At 44.2% G+C, this 19956-nt stretch overlaps 1 protein-coding gene across 2 annotated transcripts in view; it reads left to right on the forward strand.

Annotated features, from left to right (window-relative positions):
* The window catches only part of TMEM132B (transmembrane protein 132B), a 223336-nt gene extending 203920 nt beyond the window's left edge, over window positions 1-19416 (forward strand). The window contains exons 1-5 of one of the 2 annotated variants that reach the window (XM_021547228.3): window positions 4546-4927; window positions 7329-7534; window positions 14393-14666; window positions 16001-16192; window positions 17407-19416. In XM_021547228.3, the coding sequence (XP_021402903.2) occupies window positions 4685-4927; window positions 7329-7534; window positions 14393-14666; window positions 16001-16192; window positions 17407-18561 (2070 nt within the window). In that variant the 5' untranslated portion in view covers window positions 4546-4684 and the 3' untranslated portion in view covers window positions 18562-19416. Of the gene's footprint in view, window positions 1-4545; window positions 4928-7328; window positions 7535-14392; window positions 14667-16000; window positions 16193-17406 lie in introns of those variants that run through there. The other variant, XM_031506201.2, reaches the window with a different exon arrangement.
* Window positions 19417-19956: the final 540 nt, after the last annotated feature.

Consider the following 19956-nt stretch of genomic DNA (forward strand, 5'->3'; position numbering starts at 1 on the left):
ATTTCGTGCAGCAGAGAACATTTTGGCAGCCCCATGTACTGCTTTAGCTGCTCCCCATTTGCTTGCAGTATTCCCTCTCCATAATCCATAAGGAGGAAACGCTGGAGCATCTGCCCTTGCTGTGTGCTGTGGGTGCTCAGGGGTTCTTACTGAGCTGAAATTGGGCAGTAGGATGGAGCATCTGCCCTTGCTGTGTGCTGTGGGTGCTCAGGGGTTCTTACTGAGCTGGAATTCAGCAGCAGGATGGAGCATCTGCCCTTGCTGTGTGCTGTGGGTGCTCAGGGGTTCTTACTGAGCTGGAATTCAGCAGCAGGATGGAGCATCTGCCCTTGCTGTGTGCTGTGGGTGCTCAGGGGTTCTTACTGAGCTGAAATTCAGCAGCAGGATGGAGCATCTGCCCTTGCTGTGTGCTGTGGGTGCTCAGGGGTTCTTACTGAGCTGGAATTCAGCAGCAGGATGGAGCATCTGCCCTTGCTGTGTGCTGTGGGTGCTCAGGGGTTGCTGGAATTCAGCAGCAGGATGGAGTGTGAGTGCACACCCAGCTTCCCCTCTGGAGCTGTGCCCCTGCCCAACATCTCCTCTCCATCAGGAACGCCCCTGCATGATGCTGGGAAGAGAAGGGGAGCAGCTGCTCTGCACCTGGGACTGCAATCCTGGCACATCTCAAGTGTTGTTTAATAATTTTGTACAGATCAACAGTTTTTGAGCAGTGCACACTCCGTTCTGTTCAGCAGGTTTTTAAACTCTCATCGTGCATTCATGGATCAGTGCACCTTTTCTAAGCCTCAGCAATTGTCTGCATTGTTAAACCCAAATGTTAATATCTGCCATGCTGTCCTTCCCTCGAGTTCAGTGCATTTCAATGGGGGTTAAATGCTAAAACCACTCTAAAACTTCAAACACCCATTCACATCATCACAGGCTATACCTGGGCTCATCTCCCTCAATTTCCTGCTTCTCTTCCTCAGCAGTGTTAAACACTGATCCTCAGAGAAAACCAGCAGAGGCTTCTGTCGCTGTTGAGGCAGGACAGGAATGAGAAGACTGATCAGAAGTTGTTGAGAGTAAAACTCTGGTTTATTCAAAATACACCACGCTTTTATACAGAGCTTTGTGAGAACCAACTCCATTGGTCCTGCAGTGAAAATAACCTACACCATTGGTACAAAGTGCTTGATGCACAGTGATAGAACTTCACTATGAACAATGTGAACAACAAGAGAGATAGAGAATTATTTACATTCTTTCCCAGCTCTTTCCCAAGCAGCTGCCAGGCTGTGCTTCTGTATCTCACTAGAAACACTCCAAGTCCAGACAGGAGTTTTGGATCTCCTGCTTTACTCTTTTAGAACAATAAAACTGGGAAGAATGACTTACAAAATGATGATTTCAAAATGGCCTGGACTTCCCAATGGATTTGGTTGTGTAGTTTTGGAAATGTCTGATAACCAGTGAAACTCTGATACTGGATCCTCCTCCCCTTGATTCATTAGGATTGACTTCAGCAGTTTTAAGATCAAGCCTTTGGGTGATTAAAAAAAGGGCAGATGGATCTGAAAAGAACCAACCCAAACACAGCCCTGTTCCTGCTGACAGAAGGTGTGACCAGCCTGTTTTTACAGGATAACACAGTGCAAACTCCCCTGCCTCAATCCCAATTTCCCCAAACAGCAAAATTAGGGACACCTCTTGTTCCACTGCAAAGTGTGGGATTTAATTCTTGGTGGAGGCTGCAGTTAAAGACTACTTAGGATGAAGAGCAGTGGAACTGCTTCAGGCTCACCTTGGCATATCTCTTTTTTTCCCTTTTCTGGTGGTAGGGAGGGGGAAATGCTTCTAATCCTGTTTGTAGGTGTAGCTGTTGGGCTGCAGTGAGCCATGCAGTTTGTATCCTGCTCCTGTGGAACATTATTATTCAATGATAAGATGAAAAACAAACACATATCGAACACACGGGATGGGGAATACTCGACTTAAACTCCGGCTATTGTTTCTAAGTAGGAAAGAAAGCTTAGAATATATCTCAGGGGATTCCTAAAGACAACACTTCTATCTGAAACTACAGCAGCTATTTCAGAGAACGGTGCTTGGACAACTGATTTGCCAATAAAAACAAATTAACAGGAAAAGAATGCTTCAAAAATGACACTTCCAAGACTATTCTGCACACGTGGAAGATTAAAAGGGAATAAAACCTCTTGTTTTATTAGTTTAAATTCCAGCATCATGTCATTTGCCATCCTTTACTCTGTGTATTCCTAATCTACCATTTGCCTCAAACTGCTTGCAGGCAATATCTGCAGAGCCCAGTGCACAAGATGAGCTGGGGCAGGGCAAGGCAGAACTATTGTGAGAATTATCTGCACGGCAAAATCCCTGCTTGTGGAAGAGAAAGAGATCCTTGGGAGGCCTGGCACCTCGTGCAGGGCTTTTGCACCAAGGAGGGTTTGTGAGGAGCACGAATGTAAACTCAGAAGGCTTTGGAAAATCCTAAGAATCAGGGCAACACTCTGCTCCTCTGCCCTGAGCAGGCTGGAGATTCTCCTGCCTCTGCTTCCCCAGTGCCCTGCTGGCTGGAAAAGATGCCCTTGGGGACGAGGAGTGGGCTGGGCACCCCGAGGTGCTGCAGCCACGAGGTGGATGGAGATGTGGCCAGGTCCCTGCTGGAGCACATCTCGCTCTCCCTCCCACGCTTGAGAGCGTGGAGAAAAATGGTTGTGCCCAGCAGGGTTTCAGCACGACCAAAAACCTCCTGAATAACAAACAGCCATCAGACTGTGACTGTGCTGTCTGCTGCGAGGGCTCCTTCCAGGAGGAGCCTGGAGCAGAGCCTGCGTGCGGAGATGAGCCACGAGCAGCCATCACTTGTTTTCCTGGCACTCCACGTCCCCTGTGTTTCACCTGCTCCCCCAAAGGCTGCGGAAACCTTTGTGACCTGGACGTCGAATGGTTTCCCAATTACTCCTCCTGAGCTGCTGTCTTCCTCTGGTCTAGATTAGCCTAAAACGAGGAGGCTGTCACGGACTGTACAGGGCAAATTGAACTTCTTTACAATTACTTGTGGGGATTGGAGCCAACCACCTGCTTCAAAGCCCTGAGAGGTTAATTGCAGCTCTCTTTCTCTTGACCTGCACGTGGGAGCACATGGTGGCTCCCCTGCAAACTGTCTCAAACAGCATTTTCTGGTGCTGCCAGGCAGTGACAATGGATGGTGTCAGACTGCTTGAAACAGCCTTGCTCCGTGCATTTTACATTTTACTGATTCTTCTCACGGCGTGTAGTGTTTGCAGGAGAGATTTAAGAGTGTGCAAAACGCCAATCGCTTGGTTTTTAAAATTTTAAAAGTTTAATGATAATAAAATGGTTGTAAAAATAGTCATACAATTAGAGTAATAAAGTTTAGAGTTAGGACAATTACAAGAATTTGGTAGAATTTGGTATATCTCTTGAAGGATCTTTTGTATTGTTATTTGAGATGGCTTCTGGAATCCAAGGAAATGGGACAAGTTCTCTGTGTCCTGTGGGGTTGTGTCCTGCAGAGATGTTTTTTCTTCAAGTTTCGAGGTGGTATTCATTCCTTTCCCTGGTGAAAAACACTTTCATTCTCCTGTGAAAATGTAAAAAGTTTATTAAAGGACAAGAGGAGACAAGGACCATAAAGCAAAGGTTATTTATGGCTGGGTGCATTGTGGCACTCAGCCAAGAGCACACTGTCACCTTTGGGGATTCCCCTTTAAATATATTTTCCCTTACACCAATCTGTTGCATATTCATAACCCTTATGCATATCCACAACTAATTTACATTTTCCAGGAGCTATTTCACATGGCGTCTCCCTGGGGCCACCTTTTTTTAGGGCATGTGTGTTTCTTGGCTGTGGTTTTGGCTCCTTTTCCTTATCACTTCCAGTTTGGGCCTTGGTCCTCACTGCCTTGAGATGGCGAGTGCTGATGGTTGGCAGATCTGTGTGCATATCTATATGCATATCTATATGTATATGTTGGCATATCAGATGTAGCAGGTGTCCTCATCCTGTGTTCATTGGATGTTATCCCATTCAAGCAGGCATTTTAACACAAGCACAGCTATTTCATTACTGTATCTAAGCTTAATTAACAGGAGAAATACTACAGAAATACTAAATACTATACTATATTTCTACTATAACAGTAGAAAACTGTATAGTTATAACAAAGTTACTTTAACATCACACATATAAAATCCATTTTAATATTTGCGAAAAACCAATATTATAATCTGTCTATAATTTATATCTATCAATTCCTTCTGTGTGAGGAGTTGTTTGCTTGTTTGAATTTTATAATTGGAGGGTGCAATAATGGAAGCGGCCAGAGGCGGCGCTGCAGCAGGAGGCTGAACACAAAATGGCGCCAGGCATCATCCACGGACAGGGCGCCGCCATGTTTCCGTACGGAAGAGGTGTGCGGGGCACGGTGGCTGCGCAGATTGCGTAACCGGGGCGCTCCGCGCGGTGCCCGGCTGCGCAAACTGCGTACCCGGGGCAAAGGAAGTTTTCCCGCAGCGTTGCACTGTGAAAAATGCACATTATATGCCTTGCATACAGTAACTGCGCAGATGGTTACTGCACGTAGTATGTTATATTGGTTAGTTGTGCTTTTGTAGTCAAAATGAAGATTTTTAGTAGTTAAAATAAAGACTATGGATGTGGGGGGTAATTTTTCTCCACGTTTCGGTGTCAGCATCCATGTTCTGGTTCAAACAGCATTTAGGGATTTCCGAGTTCTTTTTCCTTCTTTTCCCGGGGAATTTTCCTTTCCAGCTCACAGCTGCGGTTATCTCTGTTTCTTCAGAGAGGTCCCAGCCTCATCAGGGTCCTCCCACCACTCGCTGCTGCTCCTGGCTTCTTTTCTGCCTCTCCAAGGTCGGGGTTGAAGCTCTCGAGATGGTAATTTTGTGTTCAGACTCAGATTTTATTATTTCTTCTCGAGATCACAAGTCCTGAGTTCCACAGCATTCTACTAGCGAGCTGCTGAATGGCTGTCTTTCTCTTACAAGCTCTTTTAAGGCTAAACTATCCAATTAAGAAATGACACCTAAATGATTTTTACTTTTAAACCAATAGCTAAACCCTCGTGTCCTGCACTACAGACTTTTCTATCCAATTGCACAATACCACCCAAACCCATGAAGAGAAGGAAAAAGGTGAAGAAGAAGGACCAGCCTCTGCCCTAAAACCTCCATTTGCTCTACATATATTGCTATATTCTAAAACCTTAAAAACGCTGCATTTTCCACCACAAAATACCACAGATTTCTAATCAAACTACACTCCACAATCCCAGTGCTGTTAATCAGTTTTGGAAGCCTCCTTCACGGCCTCAGGTCAAATGCAGTGTTCTCTTGTGGGTCTGTGCCTCTCAGCACAGAAAGTTTAAAAATTCTCAGCTTCCAGCACTCCAACACCTAGACTGATATTTTTATAGCTACAATTAATGTCCATATTTCAATTCCCTAATTTAGCACCTTTCTTGCCTGCTGACAAGAACATTTGCTGCAGCAAGAAGAGAATCTGAAAAATTAGCTGCTGTCTTGTCAGATATTAGTTATTCCCCTGATCCAGCCTTGATGTTTATCCCTCCCTCTTTGACTTTTCTTAATTATTTCTGTCTTGTATTAATTCTCACATAACTCCCTAGATGTAAGCATTATGGTTTAGAATCTCAACTGCTCATTCAATTAATAGGCTTGCTTAATGTGCTTAAACTTTCCAGAGACGCCCGTGACACATTATGAGGGAGGGAAAAAAAGATTCCAAGTGTGCTCCATCTCATTTGTGGTACTCCTGAGCCTCAAGTCCATTTTAAGCTCTTTATCAGATTATCTAGATGCATTATTTTTATATTCTTGTGTTCATTAAGCATTTATGTGGAGGAGTGTTCTCTCCAGAAGAGTGACTTCGTTTCCTTTGCCTCATCCCTCATCACCTGGCTTAGCCCCTCTGTAAATTGTAGTTTCAGCACATTGAGAAGGATCTGAGAAGCTGACTTGAATATGGCAAACATGGAAGGACAGATCTTTTACTTCATATCTGAAAACTGTTTATTTTTTGAGCAAAATAAAGGATCTGACAGAGATTTTCTCTAATTTTTCTTGGCTCGGTAACCCCTAATTCCTGTTAATACCTGACAAGATTTGAGGTAGGTTTGCAGAGGGAACCCAGCCTGTGTTTCAGCCTATTCCCCACTGAAGGCTGCATGAGTTCTCTCAGTAATTCCAGGAAACCTGAATTTAAGCACGGGCTCAGGCAGGATCCCACGGAGCCCTGGTGACACAGAGCAGTCCTGACAGGAGAGCAAAGTGCATTCCAGGAACACAACCACATGGCATCAGCTCGGGGTTTAAAAGATTAAAACCACACTACATGGAGCCCGTGGGGTGTGATCTCCTCCTTCTCTTCAAGGCAGAATGCAAACCAGATAAAGATAAAATACATGTACACGTGCAGGTCTATAACTCATGTTATGCATGTGTATAAACATGAATATTGTGCATGAATGTTATACATGGCTGTGTGTTTGTGTATCTAAAACTATATTGTTTGTGTATCTAAAACTACACACACATATATTTATAAATATAATATTTATAAATATATTAGAAACCCCTTCATGACAAAGGAGTCCTGTCTTTCAGGATCATGGTTTTATATAAATAAAATCTGTGCTCAGGACCTTGATTTTGTGCCAGAAGGTCCCTGGAACCAGGAGGGCAGATGAGTTGTAGTACACAGCCCACACGCTCGTTTTAGCAGTGATTTCATAGAATGCCACGAAGCAGCTATGAATACATTTTGTTAAAACAGTTACTGAGAAGTTCTAAAAAATAATGCTTCTGCTGCACTTCTGCTCATGAGCCATAAGGGGATCTTTGTCTTTCAGCATTACAGTGCTCAAGGAAAAGGGAAAAGATTCTGGTTTATGGTTCTGAGTCAGTCTTTTTCTTACTAACATATGGCCCCATTTTTTCCTGGTTCTTTAAGCAAGTTGTAAACATAAACGTTGATGCACATGGAGTTTGATTCATGAAGAGTTTAATTTGCCTAGTATAAAAGATTCACACAGGTTATATAACATCGTTAAATTATTTTTGTAGTTTGAGCAGCATCCTTTGAGGAATGCACAACTCTTTCCTTGGGGTCCATTTATCACTGTTTGCTCCTAATTAGAAAACTGGAAATGCAATATGCGTGACTTATATTTGCAGTGTTGTCTTAGGGCTCGTGTATCATCCTTGTTCTTCCTCAGGAATTTTTATTTGTTTCCTAATACATGATATGTTTTTTTAAGGTTTCTGAGAGCTGTGACTCCATCTTCGTTAATGGCAAGGAGATGAAGAGCAAAGTGGGCACCATTGTGAACTTCACCTACCAGCACTTCAGCTCGCAGCTGGAGGTGACGGTCTGGGTGCCGCGGCTGCCGCTGCAGATCGAGATCTCCGACACCGAGCTCAGCCAGGTCAAGGGCTGGAGGATCCCTGTCACCTCCAACAAAAGGTGTGTTGGATTTATTAAAAAAATATGGATGTCGATCTAGTACCGATATCCAGCTGTGAGGGACAAAATCTCTCTAATGGTTTAAAGTTAGAAAGTGTGTGTTTATTGTGTTTATTGTGTGTGGGATCGCTCCCAAATCCACACCACAGCTTCCAGGTGATTACAGAGTCCTTTTATCCATCCAAGCATTGAATACCCAAAATACAAATACAAATTCATCATTTGGTACATCCCATTCCTCACTTCCTATGCTGATACTCCAAAACCCATTCAGTATGAAGTTTGTCCCTTGGAATGGGTCGGTGTCCCTTTCATGGGGAGGGGTCCCAAAATGAGGAAGTCAATGAAGTCTTCCTCCTTCTGACCTTTCCACCTTTTCAATGCCAATATGACAAGTGAACTGCCTTGCCCAGGTCTCCTCCAACCCAAGCCCTCTGTGATCCCGTGACTTTGGGTGGTTGTTCAGCCTGTGCAGATGCACTGAACAGCAGCCTGGCTGCTGCACTGCTTAGCAGCTCTGAATTAAGTAAGAGACAATTCCTACTGATGACCATGTTCCACCAGGAAAAAGTGGACAGGGAAGAAGGAGGTCAAGAGAATGGGGACAGGGAAGAGAATGGGGATTCTGAGCTCTGATCCCATCATTTCCTACTGGAAACGCCCATTCTGTAAAAACCATCATTTGGAAGATTAAGAACTTCCAGGAACGCTGCTGTGTTGGTGGATTTTTGGTGAAATTGAAAAATATTAGTGGGGAAAAGGTGTGCCACCAGCTCAGATTTATAACCCAGTGAAAAAGCCTTGCTGGCAGCAGCAAGTGGAGGGCTGGACACTGTGGCAGCTCCAGCTAAAGCTCTCCAGTGCCCAGGAGAACATCTCAGCTGCTGGAGAGCCCAGAGAGCAGTGGGGGAGAGTTGCCCAACACTTTCTGAGGGCACAAAACTAAGGGAATGCACACAGTGTGCAGGGTAGTCAGATCACCAGCTCCAGAGACGGGCAATGACTGACCTCTTGATGATGTGGGTATTTTTGTGGCTATGACAGAAGAGGTGATGAGAACCTGGCACAAGAGAAATCAGAGTTTGCTTCAGTGGCAAAGGCAGGAAGAGCTGTGCTGGGTGAGGAATGAATGGATTTGAGCTGACTGCTGAAATCTTCACTGAACCTCCCTTCTCCTGCCTGTGCTGTCCCAGCCCTGAGGCACAGATCCTGCTGCCAGCAGTGGGACTTTTGTCTTGCTGTGGGGATTTTTGCTGAGCATACAGCTGCAGGATTAGGCTGGAGTTTATTGCAGGAGCAGACATTCAGCCACGGCCCTTCTCAAGTTAAACCCATTAGAGGCAGCGCTGGAAATTTCCTCCCTGGTGTCTCCTTCTGATTTATTTGCCCAGCTGAAATGAAGGGAATGGTCTGAGAGTCTGCTCTGCTGGCAAGCTCTGCAGAGTTTTGGTGCAAAGCATTTGCTGCTGCTTGGATTGCACTGGAGCTGCTGGCCCAGGTCCTGCAGGAGGAGGAGACAAAGTGTGGACACTGTGCCACCCCCCTGCAAGGTCCATCCCCATGAGAACAGCAAAGGTTCAGCAGGAAATAAATGATCTCTCCTTTTATTGGCCATTCATGTGGAATTTTTACCTTTGCAGGGCTATTCCGAATCAATAGTTCAGAGCCAGCATTAGTTGTGCTCACGCTGACATTTACTTTGCACATTAGGTTTTTACATTTCCTTTGTTTTTAGATTTGGATGGTTTTTACCTGAGATTTAGTGGCTTTTCATTTTGGCTCTTTTTTATTATTATGACTTTTCTCTTTACTTTTTAATCTGCTTATACCCCCACCACCTGTGTTTTTCCCAAAATCCTAAACAAGGGGGAGTTTTTATGAGTTTTTAAGTGATAAGCTGAAGCACTCAAGACATTTGGACTGCAGTCAGGAGCTGTAGGTTTGAGAGTGAGCAGAGTGCTTTTATCTTTGCAAAAACCCCAAATCCAAGCATTTCCCAGCAGGTGAAGCCATAGCATCGTGTTGTTTCAACTTCACCTTCATGTGAGAGCCAATATTGGCAATTTGCACGAGGTTTTTGATGTCTGTCCTTGAAGGAAACTCAAGGATTCTTTCTAAAGTCCCCGTCAAGAGGCTTAGGCAGCCTTAAACTTAGCCCCAAAATCAACTGAAGCCGTGTCACTGTTCTGGTCGTGGCAGGATTGCAGTGTGGCTTCTTCACAGCCCACCTCACCACAAACAAAACAATTTTCCACTTTGCTCCTGTCCTGCAGGGTTGGTGTCCTCACCCCCCTCCTTGTGTACAACTCCTTGTGTCTTCTCAGCAGGAACTGAGCATTGCTGGAAAGTTGCTCATCAATATTGGAGTATTTTTATAGGGATTGTGCAGAGACACTTGAGCAACCTCCAGACTTTCTGCCATCCCCTCTGGCTGCCCCAGGGCCTCATCACTGGCTGAGGGGCTGAGCCAGATGGCAAAACAGAAAATAATCCTTTAAACGTGTTTATTGGTGCTGTTAACAAAAGAAATGTTTGTACATCAGCAGAGCTGTTCTTCTCCTGAATGCAGCTGCTCTCCTTCAGAGCTGGGGGAGTTCATGTGCCCAGATCACAGCTGGACTTCCCAGGAAAATGTCTTGCTGCTCCCTCTAAAGCCTGCCACGTTTGTAATTGTAAAATACATGTACTTACAGACATGTTTGCCTATCTGAATCATGTTGCCTATTCTTGAATCGTTTCCAAAGCCATGGAGAAAGCAGGGTCTTTACAAAACTTTTACAAACAGCCCCTGCACAGTTTGATCTGTGCTGGTTTTTAGCTGGTCTGAACTGTGCTGCAAGAGCAGGAGCTTGTCAGAGAACAGAAAGGAAAAGACAGGCTGCTTTTATGCCAGAAACTGGAAAAAAAAAAAAAAAAACAAAACCAATTCATCTCCCCTGTGTAAGAACAGGGATACTATACCAGATCAGGCTGCAAATATATGGCAAATCTTTAATTTTATCAGAACTGGATCTCTGGTGAGTGCTGCTGCAGACAGGAAGGGCCTCCCGGGCAGGTGAAATTCAGCCCACCATCCTCTCCTGAGTGGTGCAGGGAAACAAACCCCCAGCCTCAGCAAACAGTAGGTGTATATTTAAATTAAAGTCAAATATTAGAGTGTAGAAGAGGTCCAGGCAGACTCTGCTAGTCTAACAAGAACATTTATTTCTATTCCTCATGCATCTGCAAAATAATTACCTTCTTCTTGAGGTTCCTGCACCAGCTCTGTGCACACATATTTACATGGCATGAGTGGCTTCAGCTTGCATTAATAGGAATTGCATGGCCAAAGTCTCACAGAACAAGCTGGAAATTTAATTTCAGTAAATATTTGCAGCTGGGATAGGACATTGCTTTCAGGAGGCTCCCAACACTACCAGCATGGGCAGAGTTTATTGAGCTCTGCTTTGCTCCTGTCCAGTTCTGGAGACAAAAGCAGGAAAGCTGGCCTGAGTTAAAAGCAGGACAAAAAAAAAAAGTGCTTTATTTAAACCCTCAGTGAGTGCTGCCCCTCAGAAGTAAAGCTGTACTTAAGGGAAATTAAGTGACACTGGATTCCAGCCCTTCCATTGGTGGGTAACAGCATCTGCACAAAGCTGGAGCACGCTGTAAATTTGCTCCTCTAGTTAATTGATTTTAATGTCCTCTGGAGATAAGGCCTTGGAGATTTTTGTTAATAGGTAGGCTGTATTTTCAAGATCTGTAAAAGTACCAAATTACATTTATTCTTGAATGGTGAGTGGAGTTATGTGCAGCTTATTTCTGTAGCCTCCACTAAATCAGCTTCTAGTGGTTTGCAATTTGTATCTGAGAGAGATTTCTTTTTCAATTAGGGGAGTTGCAAATGTTTTTTAAATATACGACTCTTTGTAATGAGTGTTTCAAACCCAAACCCAGTGACCCTGATTTTTTTAGGGTTGTTTTTTTTTTTTTAAACAGAAAATTAGCATCTGGCCCAAGATGATGCCTGGTTTGAGAGGGGTGCAGATGAAAAGAGACCCACTTGAAGTGCTCAGAGACAAGGTCTGGGGTGTGGAGCTGACAGATCACTGATGAGATCAGTGCTCGCAGGCACCCTTGGAACAGGCTGCTGCTTTCACTCAGCTCCCTGGCAGAGCCTTTCTCTCTGTGAAATGGAAATTAAATGTAATTCTGGCAACCTTGGCTCGCTCCAGAAAAGCAAAAAAACCTTCCAAGCAAATTTGCCAAGCAGCAAGAAATAGGGTAAGAAGCACTGCGAGAGGTTTGCAGAGATGACCAAGAGGAAAAAAGCACAACATGCAGCAAGAGCTTACATTCATCAGGACTTGTCTGGAGCAGAAAATGAGCTCCCTGCTTAATGAAGGATTTTAAGCTTCCTGAGAACACTTTAATGAGGAGTTTAAAGGGAGCTGTGCAATTTACTGGATCTCAAACATTTTGTTGTACACATGGAGACAAAGCACTGACTTACTGCCTAAATCTTGATTTTGTGGCTTTAAAGTGGAAAAAATTGCATCCTTTGGAAAAAAAAAAAAACAAACAAACAACAACCCCACCCACCCCCAAAAAAAAACACCAAAAAGCAAACCAAAAACCAGAAGGAACTTGAGTTGAGACCTGGCAAAGCAGACTTGCAAAGCTTGTACTGAAAATTCAGACACCTCCCTCTCCTCTGCACTGACAAAGAGCCTGCCTTGCTCATCCCGGGCTTTGGGAAGGCTTTTCTGATGCTCCACATTTGTCTGCCACAGAAAACATGTTTCTGAGGAGAAGTAGATCAACATCTCCAATGTTTTTGTGCTGAAATGGAGCCTTTGCATTGGAGATACCCCAAGGAATGGGCTGGACTTGAATCGTGGTTTTGTTGTGGTAAATCCTGGCTGCCCACACAGTCCTGGAGATAAGGACAGGAGTGCTCCCTCTGTGCCCCTGAGCTGCAATCCTTCCCTCTGGCCATTGCACAGCTCATATTTATCAGCTGGGGCTGAAAACAAATTCCCTGCAGTTGTTTTGAATAGATTTCCTCTTGGACAATCCAGCAGTGCAAAGTTTGAAACAGCAAAAAGTAGAAATAAACAAGCACATAAATAAAGATAACAGCAACCCAGTTGGATCTGAATAAAACATCGACTCACAGAGTGGTTTGGGTTGAAAGAAACCTTAAAAATTATCTTGTTCCAACCCTGCCCTGGGCAGGGACAAGCAGGGACAGAAAGGGAATTGTGTAAGTGATGCTGGCTGTTGAGTATGTGAACATCTCCTGCAAAGCTCCCAACACTGTGGCTCTCTTTTCCCATAACAAGGCAGGTTCCCATCAGTTCTGGGCTCCTTTGCCCCAAATCCCAGAAGTGCTCCTTACCTGAACAGCTTTTGCACGTTTTTCCCCAGCTCTGCACAGGCACTAATGTTACTGTCTGTTATTAAGAGAGGGTCAAATCCCAAAATCTCTGAGCTGAACTTGGTTCTGCCAAAGTCTGGGATTGTTCAGAGCTGGGTTATGGCTTAGCTGGGCTGAAGAGGGTCAGAACACAGAATAAATGGAAAGTGGGAACATTAAGGAGTCCATGAATTCATTTACAGCATAGATGGATATGGAGCACAGAAGCTGGAGGAACATTCCCCTTCTAGAACTTTCTTTGTGGCTGTTTGGCCAGCTGTGAGCTGACTTCAGGCTGACACCAGTGTTGGGAAGGAGAGAACAACTGAAAGTTTCCCTGAAATACCCAGCTAGTCAAACTCTGCAAAACTAATTACTTTGGGAAATAGAAACCCTATTTTTGTAGCCTTCCCTCTAACAATTCCACTGTTATTCAATGATATTTCATTCAGCAAGTAATGATGGACACTTGTTTTACACACACAAAACCAAAAGGTGGCACAGACCATTTATTGAGGCTGAATATAAATATTCAGCTAACAAGTGATGCATTGAAAATGTATTTCCAGTGGATTGGGTTCTGTAACACAGGGACTTTCAGTAATTTTGAAGAGCACAAGGGTTTTTCTTAGATATTTACTGGCTGCCAGCTTTGTCATAAACCAATTTATAACAAAAGCAATTCTGTTTTATAATAGTTTTTTCATAGCTGCTATTTCAAAGGAGGAGATAAAGGGACAGAGTAACCACAAAACTACCTCCTGCAATACTTTGAAAAATGAGAGCCTTACCCTGTATTTCCCACCCTTGATATAGAGGTGGCTTCAGGCTCAATAAATACAGGAGGGAGGGAAATTATTTCTGAGCAATGAATCCACAGCATGGGGGCATAATGAGTAAAAGTGTGACCACCTACTGCTTAATACCTGACTTGGAAGAGATAAGAGGATCCCTGTGTTTGTGCCAGGCAATGAGCAAGAGAAAAAAAAATTAAAAAATATTAATATTGGTGGTAGACTGAGTCTGTAAGCAGAAAAAAAAAACTCTGTCAGGTGTGACAGCAGTGCTCTCATGTACAAATCACTGCGATGCCTCTCTGAGCTCTGGGAAAAGCTGTTTTATCTCACAGGTTCTGTTTTGAAAGGGGGACAGATAGAAAAGATCCATCTTAAAACCTCTGACCCCCATGTACAAAACCAAACCCCCCCTGTACAGCACTCAAAAATTCTTCCCTCTACTTTGTGACTACTTCTACTCTAATATCTAAACTTTTGTGACTTGTTCTTCCTGCAAGGTTGGTAACTCATCCCATGGCTCAAACCCAAAATCCCAGCTGTTTGCAGCTGTGTCAGGGTCTCAAATGCTTCTGACCTGGGCCCGGAACATCCAAAAATGTCTGAGGGACATTTGGAGTTCCGACTGGCTGGGGGGACCAGGCTAACAAAGCCCTGTGTTCACAGGCCCACCCGGGACAGCGAGGATGAAGAAGATGACGAGAAGAAAGGCAAAGGCTGCAGCCTGCAGTACCAGCACGCCCTGGTCAGGGTCCTGACGCAGTTCGTGGCCGAATCCTCGGAGTTTGGTGGCCAGCTGAGCTTCCTGCTGGGCTCGGAGTGGCACTTTGACATCACGGAGCTCGTGGCAGATTTCATGAAGGTGGAGGAGCCCCGGGTTGCCAGGCTGCAGGAGGGTCGGGTGCTGGCTGGGCGTGAGCAGGGCATCACCACGGTGCAGGTACAGCCCAGCAGGGCTCGGCTCACTCGCACAGCCTGCCTCAGCAGGGCTCAGGCTGGGGCTAAAAAATTCACTGGTCTTGGGGGGAAAAAAGCAGCTGAAAAAAACAGGCATGCTAAACAGAAAAGGAAGTTTGAACGGGTTTTCATTGTGGCTGTTTGTCACTTCCTTAAAATGGCCTTAGTGAAGCTTTTGTAGGGATTTATCCATCTTAGTGTGACTGGAACACAAGATTTCTGTGGCTGGTGAAAGAGGTGACATGAGGCACACAGCCAGCTCCTTTTAACTTCAGTGGGACCATACGACCATAATAACTGTTGGGAAATTTTACCAAATATACACCTGCACCTTTATATGCTTGAACATATTTGAAAAATTAGTCCTTTTATAATCACAAACCATGGACACAAAAGTAATCTTCAAACACCTTTCAGAGTGTTCATGTTCCCCACCTAACCTCCAACCAAATTCATGCACCTTCCTTAATCAAAATAAAGGAATGGAAGCACTGGGACTGCAAACACCTGCAATGTTCTGGTCACACTCTGGAGTCAACACAGGGATTTTAGGGCTCAGCTCCCTTCAAGCTGAAATAAATGGGATAGAGAGGTCAAGGGATTTCTGCCCTTAAAATGTCTCTTCCTCTCCAGTGACCCTAAAAGAGCAGGAAGCCCCAGTGCAGGGAGCTGTGCTGCTCTTGTTGGTTTAGACAAATCACACCCCCAGTATTTTGGGCTCAAACCAGCTCTTTCTGTCACCAGTATGAAGATGAGTCTCTTTCTGGAACAAGGTCTTAGAGCAACTGGCAGGAGTGTTTTGGCATTGAAAAATGCAGGCAGGCACCCAGTGGGATTTTCAAAGTTCTTTTGCAAGTCTCACTTTGATTTCATTCAGGGCCTCTGTCCCTAGGAAGGCAACAGGCCAAATTCCTCTCAGCCAGGCTTTGAGCACTTATTTATCCCCTCACTGAGTTGCAGTGTTAATCAGTCTTACACTCTGTCCTGTGCTGCACTGCATTAACAGGGAGTTTTATAGACCCCACAAAAATGGCTTTCAAAAAAACCCCAACAAATCTATTTAATTTATTCTATATTATATATATTTTGTCGAGATCGAGCTGCAGTTTTGAAGTGATTTGTTGCTTTATTTAATTATTTTTTAAAAATAAAGTAACTTAGCAGCAAATGAGTGTAATGTCTTGGGGAAAACATCAGCTCTGGCTTAGGCATGGATGTGACAAACCCGGGATTAATTTGTTGTGCTGGTTAGACGCCAAGCTTGCTTTAAAATACTCCATTGCTGTTTCATGCAGGCTGTTTCCTTTTTCTCCCCAGGTTCTGTCCCCTCTCTCGGATTCCATCCTGGCAGAGAAGACAGTGATAGTTCTGGATGACAGGGTGACCATTACTGACCTGGGGGTGCAGCTGGTGTCAGGCTTGTCTGTGTCCTTCCAAAGCAGCAAAGGAAATAAGAGAGCCATCGTTGCCACCACCTCTGCCCACGACATCCTGCGCACTCCCAAGCAGGTATGCTCCCAGGGAATACAGCAAATTATTAATAATTTAGGTGTTCCCTCTGCTCTGGCACAGGAATTTGCTGTACATTTCAGGCAGCAGATATAATGAAGGTATGGCTGTGAAAAGCAGTCCCTTGTTGTGGTAAAGGCTGTTCATCTTCCTGACCCCTTCTCAGAGCTGCTCTGGGCACCTGCACAGCACAGGGAAAGGGATGGACCTGTCTGGGAATGCACAGTGCCAGACAAAGCATGGACGTGCCACAAAATTCTCCTTTTCTCTGGGGAAACGCTGCCTAGCTGTGCAAGCAGGGCTGGGAGTGCCAGTCCTTAATTGCCTCACAAAGTCAGCTCAGCCAAAACAACCTCTGGCTGCTGCTGCAGAAGTTTTCATGACCTGCATTGCTGAAAGCTGATGAGTTTGTGCTTGCTTTGAACCATATAATCCAAGGAATTAAATAGCTTTTAATGAGACCACAGAACAAATTCCATATGTGGTTTTTTAATAAATATCATAGAGCTGAGGTTCTACATCAGTGCAGAAAGTGTGACTATATTTTTTTGCACTAGCAATTTCCAGTAAGAAGACAAATTGGTTTGGTCAAAACATAAAAATGGTGTTTTTTATGAGTGTTTCTATGGTTCCCAGGAAAAGACCACAATCCTTTTTGCATATTGCAAGTCCTGCATATTTGAAAGCATGACAGAAAATATAAAGTGCTGCACTGAGATGTGTTTTCCTCTCAGTTTGTTCCATCCACAGGCTGGATGGGCTCGCTGGCCCGACACATTCCAGCCCTGCTCATTGTATTACATGAGGCACTGGAACTGCAGCATTAGAGAAATTCCCCATTATGGGTCCTTTGCAAGCCTAATTGACCGTGGTGTTGGAAATATGATTATTTTCATCATAAGGCTCTGGCATTCAAAAGAGGCTTCTCACTTCAGACTGAGAAAAAAGAATCGTCAATTGTTTTTTTCCAGCACTTTTATTAAATTTCCTTTGATAGTTCCTGAAGGTGAGGTAAATGCCTCAGTGGTCTAGACAACACAAGCCTGCAAGAAAATGAGAAGCAGAGTAGACATTTCCATTTTCTTTAAACAAACAAACCAAAAACAAGCCCAGAAATTAAACTCTAATTTTTTTTCAGGCTTTAACAACGGAGTTTCTGATTTGTGCTGTCTCTCTCACACCTATTTTCCCTCCCCCCATGCTCTCCCCACCAGGAGGCTGTGGTGAGCGCTTGGGTTTTGTTCAGCGACGGGTCGGTGACGCCCTTAGACATCTACGACTCCAAGGACTTCTCCATGTCCATCACCTCCCTGGATGAGATGGTGGTGTCCTCACACCAGAGCCTCCAGTCCCTCTGGCCCGTGGTGGTGGCAGAAGGGGACGGGCAGGGGCCTCTGATCAAAATTGAGATGGTGATCAGTGAGCCCTGCCAGAAGACCAAGCGCAAGAGCGTTCTGGCCGTGGGGAAAGGAAACGTCAAAGTGAAGTTTGGTCAGAAAGATTCGGACCAAAAAGGGAGCACCAACGACATCGACGACGTGGAGAAGGATTTTAAAAGCCATGCCAGCAATGCTATAGAGAAAGCTGCAGAACAGGAGAGGACAGCACAAGACTGGTCCAAAAACCACGAGGACATGGCCGGTCCCGAGGACAATGCGAACAAAAGCACAACTTTCATCTATCCCATTGATCAGGAGTCCCTGGAGGATGGCCAGCTTCAAAATAACCCCACTGCCTTCACAGGTTTCCCCACCCAAGTAGAAATACCAGGAGAAAACAATCCCAGTGATCTCTCATTGACTTCCAGAGGATTGACAGACCTGGAGATTGGCATGTACGCGCTGCTCTGCGTTTTCTGCTTAGCAATCTTGGTCTTTTTGATTAACTGCGTGGCATTTGCTTGGAAGTACAGGCACAAAAGGTTTGCTGTGAGCGAGCAAGGCAACATCCCCCATTCCCATGACTGGGTCTGGCTTGGAAATGAGGTGGAGCTCCTGGAAAACCCAGTGGACATTTCGCTCCCATCAGAGGAGTGCACTACCATGATTGACAGAGGGATGCAGTTTGAAGAAAGCAACTTTCTCCTTAATGGGAGCTCTCAGAAGACTCTTCATAATCATATCCTCAGGTCTTCTGAGTACCTTTGTGAAAAAGAAGTTAAAAGTGAACCTATAAATCCTTCTGGGCCAAAGCAGAAGCGAGTAAAGTTCACTTCATATACAACAATACTGCCGGAGGATGGAGGCCCCTACACCAACTCAATTCTATTTGACAGTGATGATAATATTAAATGGGTATGCCAAGATATGAATCTTGGCGATTCCAAGGAACTTAGGGACTATATGGAAAGACTGCAAGACAATATGTAAAACTACTTTCTTATGTTTGTAATCACCTTTATGCCTTCTGTTTATGGATGGTGGAGCAGTCAGTCCAGTCAGCAATAGGAACAAGACAGCCCAAGCCTGGAGGTACTGAGATGAGAACCTGATATCAGAGAGCAGGTCCAAGAGGCTGGCTGGGTGAACCCTGTTTCACCACAAACCAGGATGTGCCCCTAAAACAGCTCCCTGTAGGTGTTGGAGGTGTCACACACGATGGCTGTTTCTGTGTACTGCCTGGTACTAGCAAAATGCTAATCCAACTGCGCTCAGACTCAGAGGAGACTTCATTTGTTTGTCATCTCCCATGAGAAACGGTAAATCAGAAAAGAAAGGGATGTTTGTTTGCATTGATCTTTTCTAGTCGTCGTCCTTTGTAAAGCACAGTGGACATTTCTTGCTTACAGCCTGAGAGGAGGCTCACGGAAAAAGGGATTGGAATGAATCTCATTTTATTGCCTATGTGCAATGCAGCCAAGTAGTCTTATTCTTTTTTACAGATATAAAAAACCCCATGTGGTTAATTTCTTCTTATATTGTTTGTGAATTTTATTTGACTTAGGGAACATTAAATATTTTCTTTGAAGGGGTTTGTTTTTTTTTTTTTTGGGTTGTACCAAAGTGTAGTACAGTAATATTTATAATGATTTGAGTTTTTTTATTAATCTGCTTCAGCCCCCAGAGATACCTCCTTCATCACTGATTATCTTCCTCCTTTCCATATGGGTCGTTAGTTTTTGAAACATAGAAAGGAATTAGAACTCTTACTGGTAAAGGGTTGTGTCTTCTTACAGGGAACTGTAAATATAATAATAAACCCTGGAAAATAAAAATCAAGGAGTAGCCCTGGGTTCACTTTTGTCATTGCTAATGTGAAAAGATAACCTGTAAAAAAAACCCAAAAAAACCCAGCACATACTTGAAAGGGAAATGCTTTGCTGAAACAGTAGCATGGCTGACAATACATGTTATTATCTGAGTGAGAAAGTCAAACGCAGGATTGAAATTCATAAAGTAGGAAGGAAAATTTCCTGGGAAATAAGCAAAGCTTGGAGTCACTGTTACTCTGTTCTAATGGTGGTAGAGTTCAGCAGGCCTGAGAGGTTCATGCTCAACAGCCCCAAACCTTGTCTAAAACATCCGTGGGCACGAAGCCATTAAAGAGAAAAACTTTGCACCACTGTTTCATTAAAAAGGGAAGAAAAGACACATTGGGACTGCAGCCACACAAGAGACTATCCGATTTTATCAAGGAAAACAAGCTGGAAGTTCAAAGCTGCCATTTCATATGCATCACATCTATTTTTTTTTTTTACTGAAGGATGACTGAGATAAGTGGGAAATTACAGTTAGGAAAAACCTGAATCTACAGAATACTTAAAC

Source organism: Lonchura striata, chromosome 18, assembly GCF_046129695.1.
Source record: "Lonchura striata isolate bLonStr1 chromosome 18, bLonStr1.mat, whole genome shotgun sequence".
In the NCBI taxonomy this organism is placed as follows: domain Eukaryota; kingdom Metazoa; phylum Chordata; class Aves; order Passeriformes; family Estrildidae; genus Lonchura; species Lonchura striata.